This window comes from Equus quagga, chromosome 3 (genome assembly GCF_021613505.1).
Source record: "Equus quagga isolate Etosha38 chromosome 3, UCLA_HA_Equagga_1.0, whole genome shotgun sequence".
Lineage (NCBI taxonomy): Eukaryota > Metazoa > Chordata > Mammalia > Perissodactyla > Equidae > Equus > Equus quagga.
The window spans coordinates 1,643,856-1,658,647 of NC_060269.1; the positions used below are offsets into that span (position 1 = coordinate 1,643,856).

The following is a 14,792-nucleotide window of genomic DNA, read 5'->3' on the forward strand; positions in this document are numbered from 1 at the left end:
AGTGCTTTTTTTTCCCTCATTTGCCTGCTTTCATCACTTACCATGTTAACATCTGTAACTCAGACTGTCGGTGCGACCTGGAAGCAACTGTGTGTAGGTTCAGTGCCGGTTTTAGAAGCCTTGACCCGTCTACCTCACTCTGTAGCCGCTGTGGGCTTTTTCCTTCTTCCATTAAGGCTTCGCAGCTGTCTGGCCCCTACGCTAGATGCGGCTTCTCCCTCCTCTGAACGCCTCACACCCTCACTGGGTGTCTCCCAGTCGTGGTCGTGCTCGCGCAGCAGGAGTCCGCCCGAGGCAGAGACGGAGAGCAAGGTCTTTGAAGTCATCCAGATCTGGGTTTCAACCTCACCTCTGTCACTGAATAAGCATTTGTCTCTGGGCACCTAACTTAAATTCAATCATCTGTGAATTGGGGATTATACTAGGACCTAGCACATGGAGTGGCTGTGAGTGTTAAACGAGATGATGTGTATAAAGGAAGGACCTAACACCCTGCGTAAGCACTCAGTATACGTTGGCTGTCACCATCGTCACCGTCACTATCATCACCATCAGCAGCAGCAGCAGCAGCGGCAGCAGCATTTTGCATCATTGCCTTATGCTGGTGTTTACCTGTTAACGTGCAGGCTTCTTACTTGCCACGCGGATACAGACTCCTTAATGGATGATGTATTCCATGTCCAACAGGGACATCCTTGGACCGCGTGCCTGCATCACTCTTGTGCTGACTGCTTCACATCCTCTAGAGGCTCCCTGGGTCCGTTGCATATAGCCAGTGACTCCAGGCTCCCCTCTCACCGTGGAATTGTAATGTGGGAAGTTTGGGACATTCATGGTGTGTGGTCACAGACCAAGGACAGGAAAATCAAGACATTTCAACTCCAGACCACAGTCACGAGATTGAGTTGGGAACTCGTGCGAAAGAGGCGGGTGTGAGTGTTGGGAGAACAGCTCTCCCCTACGCCTTGGGGTGTTGCTTCCGACTCAGGACGATTCTATTGAGGAACAATAGGCGGGTCTTAATTCCAAGCAGGCTTTTGTAGAAGCTGGTACATTCTTTACCACATTTATCATCAACTTCTGGTATTTTTCAATTGTGGACTAAAAGTGAATTATAGTCAAAGTGGCCTGAGGGGGTATTAATTAGATTTTCCCCTTAATCTTTTGAGAGTATGTCCTGTCAGCAATGAAGCATTTCACTGTTAATCAGAAAATCAGCTGCATAGGCTGGACTGTAGACGAGATAAATCTCAAATCAGTCGATTTTGCACTTGTCAGCAGCTCCAGTGAAATATTTGGTGAAGTAGGGTATAAAACTATTCCCCATGAGGAAGATGCTATTGAATTCATCACACATGCATTGAGCTCTTATGGACCAGACGCTGTGCTGGAGATTGTAAATACAAAGAGGTCTGATTTCACACAGCTTGGGTTTGAATCCTGGTCCCACCTGTTAACATGGATAAGTTTCTTTGACTTCCTATATTAGTTAGGGTAAAGGCTAAGCATCTCTCACAAAGAAATCCAAAACCATAGTGGCTTAAGTCGGATTGTTATTTATTGCTCTCTCTCTCTCATAATAGTCCTGAGACATGATCCAGACGGACTCTGCTGCACACATCCCTCAGTCCTCCCCAGCTTTGTGCTGTGCTGTTCCCTAAACATGCATCTTCATCTGGCTGATGGGAGCCGCGCCATTGCCATGTCTTCATTCAAGTCCCAACAACAATGGTATAGGGCCAAGACTCAGAGATGAAACACGTTACTCTTGCTCACGTCCTATTTGCCCAAACCAGTTACAAGGGCAGAGCCAGCTGCAATGCTAGGGGTTGGGGGGTTGTCTCTAGCAAGGCAGCCATGTGTCCAACTTAAACTAGAATTACGGACTATCCTTCAGTCAGAGCATGACAGAAGGACGTCAACAACCTCGGCCACATCTCCTGAAGCTCCTGTTTCCTTATCTCTAAAATTTACCTGCCCTTGTTGAGAATCATGGACGTGACAAACCAGTTGGAGAGCAGGGTAATTATATCAGTGGGAAGACCAGTCAGGAGTGTCCTCTAAGGGAGCTCGTAAGATTAATTATAGCACCTACCCCACAGGGTTGTTTCAGAATTAAGACGAGGAATGGAAGACAGGTTTTAGCACAGTGTCTGGAACATAGTTAGTGTTTGATAAATGTTAGCTATTATTATTATTACTAAGACAAAACTACTTAATCCCAAGTGCTTGCAATCCATCGGTGGAGAGAATCCCTTAAGTAATTAACGAGCGTTGTGAGAGGACATCAGAGGAAGCAAGTAATTTTCTACAGGGGAAAGAATAGGAATTGGAGGTAGGATTCATGGAAGGGGTGACAGTTGAGCAAGTCTTTAAAAAATAAACAGGGTTTTGCAAGACAGAAGAGGGACAGCATCATCGTCCAGAGTCATAGAGCAGCATGAGAGAGGCGCGGCTATGGAGAAGTAGAACCGGGCGGTAGTTCTCATCATGTGATCCTTGGACCTGCTCCTTTAGAAGCATCTGAGTCCCAAGCAAGATACACAAAATAGAATAGCTGGTGATGGGTCATTGAAAGCTGCGTTTTAAAAAATCTGCCTTAGCATCCTGTTAAATACGTCAAACTGGGTCAGAGCCTGGAGATCCTAAGGCAGAGGCTGTTGAATTGTGTGGATTACAGAGAACTGTGCCACTTGTTTAATCAAAAGCTCTCCAGATAACCAGTATTAAGGGATTTAAAAATAAAATAGAGTCACCACGTTCCATGCATTCAGCGCTAAGGTCAACCGTTTTAAACTAATAGGCGTGTAAGCTGAGAGCGGCAGTGTTTTCTCCCCAGTCCCACGCTCAGAATACATGCCACATTCCAGAAACCTTTGCATGTCCACACAGAGTTTGCCAGCGTGAGGCTGGTTCTGATCTTCTCTTGTAGCCATTTAGTTGCTGAGAAATACTTCTCACCATTAAGAGCAGTTATAAGAGTGTGCTTCTAGAAACTGCCACAGGCATATAAAAGCATATTTTTCTGAATGCTAACAGGTAGACATGCAAGATAACAGCAAATTACTGAACACATATGACCATGATCTTAACTCTGCTGAGTTTTCCTAACACAAGGACTGTTGTTGCTGAGATTATATATTATTTTATCAAATTTGAGTTGATAAAAAATTGCTACACTTCTTTAGCCGGGAACCTAAGAGTATTTTCTAAATAACCACTGTGAAATAAATTGGGATGAGTGATATCAGTGAAACAGTAAATTCCAGTCAATAAATCAAAATTTTATTTTATTTTTATTAATTATTTTATAAACCCACAAATGTAACATAATTTAGGAGCATTTACACAATATATGAAGAGAAGAGTTTTACATCCTACAGCTACCGAGATTATGAGAGGCTCTGTGAAAACTGAACAGGAGATTAAGCTGCACTGTGTGGCTTTGCTACCCTAATTGAGCATCAGCTGTGCTGTGTCTGGTACATGGAAGGTACCCTGTTAAAACAGCACATCAGGGAAGATTTTCATCTCAACAGGAGCTTTCTGTCATGTGCCGGGCCAATACGGTCCATGATATGTTTTTAAATTTTGGATTTGTTTGAGTTATAAAAATAATTTCATCTATATTTTAGGTGAAAGACAATACCTTTACCAGAGAAGAAAAGTTGTTTAGATCTTTAGAGAAGGCCGTGAGGCATTGTGTGAAGAACATCTCACTCTGTCTTCAGCATGTACAGGTAGGTGGAACACAATGGTTTTCAGTGTTTCTACAAGCAGGTGTCCACGTCCACAGTCATTACGAAGAGCAAATGTGTCACACTGACTGACGGTTCATTTATAGGATGATGCCTTCTGTATCACATTTGGGAGGCTGCGCCCTGCTGGTGAAGGAGGGCAGTGTAAGGACTCAGGTCTTATTCTTTGTTCCCTCACCAGCTCCATCCGTCCTCCGGTCCAAGCTGCCAGACTGTGGGACATTTGCTCATACAGCTGCCACGTCGTGCTGGACCATCAGCATGCTTTTTTTTATAACAGAGATGAGTTCATTAGTGCAAAATTGCAGATGAGGCAGAAGTTTTCTTCATTTGTTTGATTATCCTAACATATCTCTTTCCAGTACCTAAAACACATATTTGCAAATTTAAGAGCAGGACTGAAAGAAAGAAGACAATCAAAAGTGGACAGAAAATGATGAGATACGCTAAACAGTAAAAAGCGTATAACATGATGACTATGAAAACACAAAACCTATGTGTGTTCTCAAATTCAGCTGTAGGCTACCCCAAAAAAGGGCATGAGACCACACAATTGTAAGACAAACTGGGCACTGCTGCATCTTCCATAACCAGTGATCTGGAATGTCCCTACAGTCCTGAACGAAACTCCTAGATAATTCCCCTTTAAGTAGGTGTACCTGGAGGAAAGTCAACACAAAGGAAAATAAATTCTAACAAAATAATATGACACCATATGCAGATGCACCCACACAGCACAGGCCCCTAGCATGTTTCCTGCCCTTGTTGAGAATCACAGACGTAACAAACCAGTTGGAGAGTGGGGTAATTATATCAGTGGGAAGACCAGTCAGGAGCGTCCTCTAAGGGAGCTCGTAAAGAAGACATAGTGTCCTTGACAACATCCCCACAGCGGTCACAACGAGGAAACATAGAAAGCTTGTGGGATACATGTCAGTCAGTTAAATGGCCCTGTCCCATTTTCCAGATTCCTTTCGGATATCTGCTTTTGGAAGCAGATGTTTGCGTGCTTAGATGAAATGTCACACCAACAGAGGATGAAGTCGACAGGAGCAATGATTTGGGGGCAAGGTCCTATGTTCTGTAACCAATGTCACCTTCTTTCCTTGTTTATTAGCTGATGCAAAGCCTGGTTTTCCAATCAGGTTTGCTAGTTTCTTCCTAAAGCGCTGCCTTCTATGAAAAGAAACCCAAAACTTAGTTGTAACAACCAGGGGACAATGGGAACCCTGTTCTTGACAAATGTTTCAGGAGTAAACGTCTCTTAGAAACATCTACAGGAAAGTCTATTTCCACTAATTGATTCATCAAAAATGTGAGCATCTTCTCTTAAAGAGAATATTAAATTCACTAAGGAAAACTGAAGACATAAATCAAAGAGGAGTGATTTTTTAAATAATGGATCTGTATGGGGCTGGCCGGTGGCAGAGTGCTTAAAGTTCCGCACCTACTGCTTAGGCAGCCCAGGTTCCCAGGTTCAGATGGGCACGAGGACCTACTCCACTCATCGACCAAGCTGTGGCGGCATACCACATACAAAGTAGAGGAAGACAGGCACGGATGTCAGCTCAGGGCAAATCTTCCTCACTAAAAAATAATAAATAAGGGACCTGTAGGAATGAATGCTGAAGAATGGCCAACAAGGGAATTTAAGGTGGACCCCGTAAGAGAAGAGGATGCCATTCAGAGCAGTATGAGGAAGCGACTCGGTGGGGGGTAAGGAGAGGTACTGTTCCAAGTCAGCTGATTGGCCATTGGTCCTGGAGGGTTATGATGGCGACGTGCCCATTTGGATGCGTTAACTTGTACTGACTTCAGAACGCTGTTCTTGGGTTTCAGGATGCCACGCCCTTGGCTCTGCACAGTGCAATGGCGCTCCAGGAGGTTTCATGCGACAAAGACGAGGAGGAGAGGGGCCACTCAGAGGCCCCAAGTAAGGCCCCCAATCCCTGTGAGGACTTTGTAAGTTATTTTTATTCACAGATAAATGCAAATTAAACAGTAGGGTTAAAAGTAAAGCTGCTTTTCACTTATCTCTCTGGAGTTAGAAGTAAAACATTCACTAAAGCAAATCTAAGGTCAAAATTAGCAGATTTAAACAGGAGATTGTTTTTATCATTAAATATTTTGAAGTGGATTAGTGAGGATTTGACTATAATCAAAGCTTAAGAGGGTCCCAGAGTGTGTGTGTGGGGTAGGCGGTGTCTGCGCAGCTTTCACATCCACGTTTAGCTTGTCTGCACGTGATCTATCAGGGGCTTATCAACTTGGAAAGCTATGATCTTCTTAAAGGAGCCTGTGGGATGCCCAGAGTCCTAAAAAGGGGAGCGAAGACGCCCCTGAAGATGTGACTTCCGTTAACACACTATACACTGGACAATAAAGCCTTCCTGTTGAGAAAGGGCCTTGCAGAGTCATAGGTCATGTCTTCTGCTATGGGTAAAACATTTATTTTCTAAGAGTTCTGTAAAATGTACAGAATCATAAACCATAGCTTTGGAATCATAAAAACATGCTTGAGCCCAGAAAATATCTGTATGGTAAATTAGTCTAAGTAATACTAATTTTAATTCAGTATCTGTGTTCCGTAGGTATAATTATTTCACAGCACTGTTTCAGGTATTACACAGGAGCTAGAATGGACCCTTCATCCTCTCGAAGGCTCTTGAAAGTAGCGGTTTTCTGCTGGCGCTTTGGGTCAGAAGGATCTGCACCGAGTGGCCCTTGTGTGGAGGGTGTTTTGCACTCCTGGCCTATGATGCTCTAAATCTCAGTGAGGCGCCCCCCATCTCAAGTCATGACATTTACTGACTGTAAATTTATTTATTTGCTTAAACATGTGTTGAGCACCATGTGTAGCTTCTCTCATGGAGCATGCTCCAGAAGTTGACAGAAAGAAAAGAGAAGGTATCCTTCTCTACCTTGCATAAAACTACAAGATGACAAATTAGCTAAATTAAAATAACTCTCAGAAAGTTCAATATAAAAGTAACTTTTTTTATGGATAAAGTATATTAAACTGTTTTTAAAAATCAAATATTAAGAACTCAAAAATCTATCTAAAGGCAAAGTTGTTGTTTTAGTCTAACCATGGGAGATGCTTATTTACACATTTTGTAGAGAACAAAATACTAAAATACAATCTGATCCATATTTGTTCCACTCACAGATCCTATGTTCAGGTGAATCAATTTATGTCACAGGATATACATGCTGTAATCGTATTGTCATACTGTGTGGACATTACCTGTAGAATCCAGGAAAGTTGGAAACACAGTAATTTATCTCAGTAGGCAGATTCTCTGCTTAGTCAAAGGACTCATTAAACAGTCTGCAGGTTTATATTGATTATCTTATAAGCTAGACATCAAATTTAATCTGTGCGGGCTATTGCTGGTTCCAATAAGAGATTGGTTTCCCCTCTCTTCTAGATTTCCCATGAGTTTAGACTGAGTTCCAGAGGCCAAGTTAATTAATGCAAGCTGCCGCTCAGATGCAGATTCCCTAGGACAATTTTTGGGATACAAAAGAGAAACCTACTTCCAAATTACCATGACATAATCACATAACCCAAGCACATATGAGAAAGGGTGAAGTTGGGGAGCCAGCCATCCCAGGACACTAATGCACTTCAGAATAGAGGGGAGGAAAGAGAAAGAGAAGACACAAACCCAGGGTGCTCAGGCGCTGGCACGGAGTTGGGCATTTATATGAAGTTCATTTTCAATGACTCAAACCTCAAAATGTAACAATTTAAGACACAGAATCAGCATCAGCTTAATCCTTCAATGTATTTAGAGAGGAACCAATAATTCTGTGGTCATTTCTATCACAGGAGCAAAATACATATATCAGAGGTATCATCTGGATAGAGGATACAATTCCACCACCAAAATTAGCCACCAGGGCAGCCAGGGAACTGAGGCAGATGTGGGAGGAACAGGATGCACGCTTCTGAGACCCACTCTCTTCCTCTGATTGCCCCCAAAGGAAGGGAACGTACGGTGAATCACGTACATAGTCTTGGCGGTCGGAGGCTGGAGGTACCCCCTGCCCCACGTCCTGGGCTGGCTCCACTTGCCTCTAGGGTGAGAAACATGGGGAAGGGGAAAGTGTTGAAGGAGATGACCCCAATGACAGAACCAGTGGCCCTAGAGAGAAGGGTGGGCATATTTTGGGGGTGCAGGCTTCAACTTTGTATTCCTCTTCCTGCTCACTCTTCAGGTTCAGTGTGAGAGGCTAGAGTCGCTGTTCGAAGTCCTTGAACATCCTCTTTTAACTTGCGTGGACACTTTCCTGTCTTCCCCTGACTCCCGCGGGAGGAGTGAGCCTCCTGGTAACAGCGCTGGCCGGGTCTCGGCGGTTCCCCCTCTGTGACCGGAGTGTCTCTCTTTTGGCAGGCGGTTGGCTTGCAGAAGCTCGTTCTGACGCCGCTGTCAGCACTGCTGTCCCTGTTCCCAGGGCCGCAGAAGCTCATCCAGAAGCGCTACGACAAGCTGCTGGACTGCAACAGCCACCTGCAGCGGGTGGCAGGCGCCGAGCCAGGCCTGGCCAAGAAGGAGTACGAGGCCCTCAACGCCCAGCTCGTGGAAGAGCTGCAGGTGTTCAACCGGGCCGCGCGGGCCATCCTGTCCAACTGCCTGTGCAGCTTCGTCGCCCTCCTCGGGGACCTGACGCTGGCGGCCCGACGGCTCTACTCCACAGCGGGGCCGGTAAGCGCAGCAGGCACCTGGCCGCCCGGCCTGGGACCCGTCAGAACCCACACGGTGCCAGCAGCCCTGCTCACGGTGCGCGTGCGTATGCGTGTGCGTGTGCGTGTGGTTTATTTTAACTGAAGCACTCAGATAGTCCTTCTCTCTCTTCTCCACAAGAAGCTAAAGGACAGCTTCCCGGGGCAGGTTTGCTGTGACTTACACGCCTGTCGTTCTTTTTGGAGATTCCTCTTCAGGCACGGAACACCCTTCAGCTTTGCTCCGCTCACTGATGGAACCAGCGCAGCTCTGGCGCCTGGTGCTCTGTTAAAGCTTATATTTGGTGTTCTCTTCCCTTTCAACCATGACTAAGATGTGAATCCAAAAAGAAGGCCCTCTCAGTGTAATGACAAAAATAGGAATACTATCAAACTAGGCTTTGTTATGCTTCTGTTTTCCTCTGAGAAAGAGAAGCCTGAAGTGTACGCGTGTGTGTGTTTGTGTGTGTAAATATATAGAGATCTCATTTAGCTTTCCATTAGGATATGATTTTATAATTATTTTCCTGAAGAGCAAGAAACATATTCACAACTTAATATCAACTTTAAAACAATCAGCTTGGGTTTCGGCCCTTCAGTTCAACTTTATTAGCTCTCATTCAGCTGGCTAGACATTTAATGGACAACGTTTGGAGGAAAATTAACTGTCTCTACTTTATTTTTTATTGTGCATTTAATTAACTTTTAACTCATGCTTTGAGTGAAATTAAGTTGAATAAACAGGTGCTGTGTTTACATGGCTCAAAAAGCAAAACTACATAAAAACTTATAAGCAGTCTCACACCCACTCTGTCCTAACCATCTCGTCTCTGCTCCTACCCCGTTGTTACTAGCTGATTTTTATCTACCTGGGGCTTCTTTGTGCCATTAAAACTAGATGCAAATATATACTTTTGTTTCTAGACAAAGTTAGCATATTATAGCACCATTTTGCAACTGGCTTTGCAGCATCCTGGGGGTGCGCCCTTGTCAGTGCACAGACAGCTTCCTCCTTCCTCCACAGCTCTCCACTGGTCTACTGCGTAGCTGTACAGGAGAGTGTAACCAGCCCCCAGTTCTTGGATTACAACTTTATTGAGAATAGCTCACATACCATGTATTCTACCCATTTAAATTATACAATTCCATGATCTTTTGTATATTCCCAAGAGTTGTGCAACCATCACCACAACCAATTTTAGAATGCTGTCATCCCTCCAAAAGAAACCCTGTACCATTAGCAGTGACTCCACGTTTCCCCCTCACTTCCCAGCCCCAGGCAGCCACCAGTCTACTTCCTGCCTCTACAGATCTGCCTATTCTGGACATTTGGTATAAAAAGAATTATACAGCATGTGGCTCTTTGTGACTGGCTTCTTTTGCTTGGCATAATGTTTTCAAGCCTCATCCATGTTGTAGTGTTTCAGCACTTAATTCTTTTTATTGCTAAATAATACTCCACTGTATGGATATGCCATGTTTTATCTATCCATTCATCAGTTGATGGCCATCTGGGTTGCTTCCACATTTGGCTATTATGAATAATGCTGCTGTGAACACTCACGTTCTTAATGGATGCATGTTTTCATTTCTCCTGGATCTGTACCTAGGAGTGGAATTGCCGGGTCATATGCTCACTCTCTATATTTAACCTTTTGAAGAACTGCCAGACGGTTTTCCAAAGTGGCTGCACTATTTTACATTCTCAACAGCAACGATCAAGGGTTCCATTCTCTTCACATCTGTCTTTTTTTTAAAGGGAAGCGAGCTCTTTATTTATTTTTTTTACTCTTTTATTTATTTACTGAGGAAGATTCACCCAGAGCTAATATCTGTTGCCAATCTTCCTCTATTTTGTATGTGAGCTGCTGTCACAGCATGGCCACTGATGGACGAGTGGTGTAGGTCTGTGCCCAGGAACCCACCCTGGGCTGCTGGAGCAGAGTGTGCAGAACTTAACCACTAGGCCACCGGGGCTGGGCCATCCTGCCCCACGGGGGCTGGGCTGTCCTACCCCACAGGAGCTGGCCATTCTAGTGAGGGGAGTGATATCTCACTGTGGTTTTGATTTGCATTTCTCTGATCAGTCTTCTACTTTTAAACGTTTTAAATTGAAGTAAAACTTATAGGCAGTAAAGTGCCTCAGTCTGAAGTGTACATCTTAATGCATATTTATGTATTTATACATCTGTGCAACCACCACCTAGATCCAGATAAAACCCTTTTCCAGTTCCTCATAGGTCACCACGACTGCTCCCAGGCTGTAGCCCCCCAAAGCTAACCATTTTTCTGACCTCTGTTACCACAGACTGTTTTGCCTCGTTTGTATTTCATATAAATGGCGTCATACAATGCGTATTCTTTTATGCCATGACCTGTCCCTATTGATGGACATTTGGACTATTTCCAATCTTTTTCTGTCACAAATAATAGCAGAGTCATTTTAGAGGTGTGCAGATGTATCTTTAGGAGAGATTTCTAGAAGTGGGATACCTAGGTCAAAGGGGAAATACATACATAACTGGGCTGGTATTGACAGAGCCCCTCCTTAAGGGTTGTTCCATTTTGGATTCCTACCTCCAACATATGAGAGTGCTGATTTCCCTGCGTTTTTGCCAGTCTGGTAGGTTTCAAGTGTAGTTTTCATTGTTATTTCTCTAATTATTAGTGAGGTGGAGAATGATCAAGAGCCATTTCTATTTCTCTTCCTGTGAGCTACCTGTGCAAGTCTTTTCTTTTTTCTTCTATGGAGTTATTGGTCTTTTTTTTTTTTTCTCAATTTCTAAAAACAACGTATATACCAGGGAGATGAGCCTTTTAACTGAGATGTAAATTGAGAATATTTTTTCCCAGTTTACCACTTGTCTTTGGACTTTGTGGTATTTTTTTTCATCATGCAGAAGTTTTTTTTAATGTCAAATTTATTAATTTTTCATTTTATGATTTCTAGACTTTGAGTCATGATTAGAAAGGACTTTCACACTTGGAGGCTCCAAATGAATTCACTCATGTTTCCTCTAGTATATTTCTAGTTTCATAGTTTTTATTTAAATCTTTAATCCACGTAGATTTTATCCTTGTTCATAATGTGAAATATGGATGCAATTTTACCTTTTTCCAAATGGCTATTCAGTTGCACTAACACTATTTATTGAAAAGTTACTTTTTCTTGTTGTTGTTCTTAATATTTTCTCAATGAAACTCAATAAATTTGCAGTTTCCTTGGGAAATCTCATTCTGAGGCTTATAGAGAGAATCTGTGTATCCCCCATGGTCGTGGAGGAAGGCAGGCTCACAAGTTCACAGTAAAGGTGAGCATTGGCAGGAATTTGCTAATCAAAAAAGACACGTTACTCTAGGTATCTTTGATTCCCACTTTCAATCGTAGAATTTTAAAGCTGTCTTCAGTGTCTGCCTTATGTCATCTAAATATCTTTCACATTGCAGTCCATAGCAGAACAGGAGCAGAGAGGTACTTTGTTTCTGAGAAATTACAAATGCCCTGAAGTGGAAAGCATGTGGCAGAACCTTATGCTTGTTAAATGACTTTATTATAGATTTTATATGTGCCATATATATTTAAGCTTTTTATCTTTAGAGAATTGTAGAGTCACAGGCAGTTGTAAGAAACAATACAGGAGCCCCTATACCCTTCACATGGTTCCCCAGTGGTGGCATCTTACATAACTAGATACGTTTCTGAAAGGCAGAATTGAGCAGCGGTTAGAGGACAGGTTCTCACTAGAGTGCCATGTTCTAACACCCATCCATCACCATATTACCTTGGGCAAATTATTTTTTCCCCATGTGTCTCAATTTTCTTATATGAATAAAGTGGGAATTATAAAGCTATGAACTTTTTTAAAGTTTGTGGTAAAATATATGACTAAATTTACCATCTGAACCATTTCTAAGTGTACAGGTCAGTATTGTTAAGTGTATTCACATTGTTGTGAAAGAGATCTCCAGAACATTCTATCTTGCAAAACTGAAACTCTACACTCATTAAACGATGACTCCCCATTGCGATCCCCACAGCCCCTGACGACCACAGTTCTACTTTCTGTCTCTGTGCATGTGACTACTTTAGATACCTCATAGAAGAGGAACCATACAGTTATTTGTCTCTTTGTGACTGGCTTATTTCACTTAGCCTAATGTCCTCAAGGTTCATCCCTGTCACGGCATGTGGTAGGACAGACCACATTTTCTTTATCCATTCATCCATCCATGGACATTTGCGTTACTCTCACCTCTTGGCAATTGTGAACATGAGTGTGCAAATATCTCTTTGAGATCCTGCTTTCAATTCTTTCAGATATTTACCCAGCAGTAAGATTGCTGGAACATATCGTAATTCTAATTTTAATTTTTTGAGGAATCCAAAGCTCTATTTTTAATTTTTATTTTTGTCAGAGTTATACATGCACATGATTTAAAGATTCAAGCAGTTATTTAGGTTTGGTTAAGAGAAACAATAGTGTCTCACTCCCTTTACCCCATTTCTCCTTCCTTAGAGGCGACTACTTTTCAACTTTTTTAGCTGATTTTTTGGCATTTACCTTCATATTTTAAAACAACACTCTCATGTTGCCATTTCATTACTCTTCAATTCTAGGCACGGTACATTCCACTATGAGAAGTGAAGATTTAGCTGCTCTTCTGTCTGCCCCTGCCACAAATATATTCACACACACTCTTTCTATTTCCCGTCCAATACAGCTGTATCATAAATCTGGCTGAGTTTATATTCAGCGTTCAAACTGTTTGACTTGCGTATCAGTCTTGACGCCAGTAGGAAAAACATAACACACTCAAATGGACATCTGAAGAAAAATTTAATAAAAAACTATTTACAAAAATGAGAGTAAGGCACAGGGAAACCTTAAAGCATAGTGCACTGCGCTGGGGCTTGTTAAAGGAGGGAGCCTCACAACAGCTGGCTTGGAGGGTCAAGGGCAAGGAGTGGTTACAGGAACATGCAGAGATGGGCACGTGGAGAGTGCTCCACAGGTGCTGGGCTATCAGTCAACACCACGGAAAGGAAACTCAGGAAATAAATACCCGGTCTCACTGTCCTCCCTCACTCTTCATTCCTGTGGGTGCATCGTGTTGACTGAACCCATCTAGAAGCCAGAGCACAAGGAGGCCGTGGATACATCCTGAGTTGATCAGCCTCCCGGAGTGCAGAGCAGAACAGAAGAGGAAAGCAGGAATCTGAAGAAGCAAACAAAGGATATTCAGTACCCACAGGGAATGCTGGTTAGGGTTGAGCCATACTACATCATGATAACTTTTTCTTTCATGCGTAGTTTTTCTGTTTTCCCTAAAGTTAATAATTGTGGGGGTTTTTTTGTCAGTGGCTTAATTTTAATTTGCCTCACTTTATCTGCCAATTGACTAAATCACCTGTTAGGACATTTAGATGTATGAGGTCTTCTATTAATTGTGTCTTCTTGCCGAAATCTCTCCCAAAGCTTTCTGACTCAGTCCAGTCCGAACTGGCTGCCCTTCTTATCTGACAACTGACTATAATCCTGGGCTCACACTTCGTCCCCTTCCAGGGAACCTCTTCCCCTCTCTTCTGGGGCTCTAATGTTTCCTTATCCCCTGTTACTTGTTTCTTGCTTTCTATTTTTATTTGGGGGAGCATATTTTTGAGGCACTTCTTGAGAAAGGAAAGTTGTGAGGTTAAGATTTTGACACTGGAATATCAGAAAATGTCTATACTATCATACACTTAATTGGTTTTTTGGCTGGGTGTAGAATTCTAAGTTGTTCTTTCTGAATTTGAAGGCATCCCACTGTTCCATGTCTTCTAGCTTCCATTGTTTCTGTTGACAACTCTGAGGTCCATTCTGATTCTTGATCCTTTGTATGAACTTACTCCCTCCTATCCCTTTCTAAAAGCTTCTAGAATGTTCTTATTGTCCCCATCGGTCTGAAATGTAATGACAATGTACCTTGGAGTGTAGGATACTTGGTGGGATCCTTTCAACCTGAAAATTTGTCTTCCACTCTAGAAACTTTTTTTGAATATTTCACTGATGATTTTTCTCTCTTCCTTTTCTCTTTCAGACCCTCTTGGGTTGTTCCTCTAATTTTGTTATTTTCTGGCTCATTATTACTTGGCTCTACTTCTCAAGAAATTTTCCTAAATTAATCTTCAAACCCAACTTTTGATTTTTCATTTCTGTTCTCATAATTTTAATTTTTACGAGTTTTTTGTTGTTGTTTTCTTAAAATTAAGACAGCCTTCCTTCCTTCCTTCCTTCCTTCCTCACTCTGTCCCTCCCTCCCTCCCT

At 42.7% G+C, this 14,792-nt stretch overlaps 1 protein-coding gene across 1 annotated transcript in view; it reads left to right on the forward strand.

Moving 5' to 3' along the window:
* The window catches only part of ARHGEF38 (Rho guanine nucleotide exchange factor 38), a 124,890-nt gene that overhangs the window by 95,170 nt on the left and 14,928 nt on the right, over window positions 1-14,792 (forward strand). Inside the window, exons 8-10 of the mRNA XM_046655924.1 lie at window positions 3,636-3,740; window positions 5,598-5,720; window positions 8,159-8,470. Of these exons, the coding sequence (XP_046511880.1) occupies window positions 3,636-3,740; window positions 5,598-5,720; window positions 8,159-8,470 (540 nt within the window). The remainder of the gene's footprint in view (window positions 1-3,635; window positions 3,741-5,597; window positions 5,721-8,158; window positions 8,471-14,792) is intronic.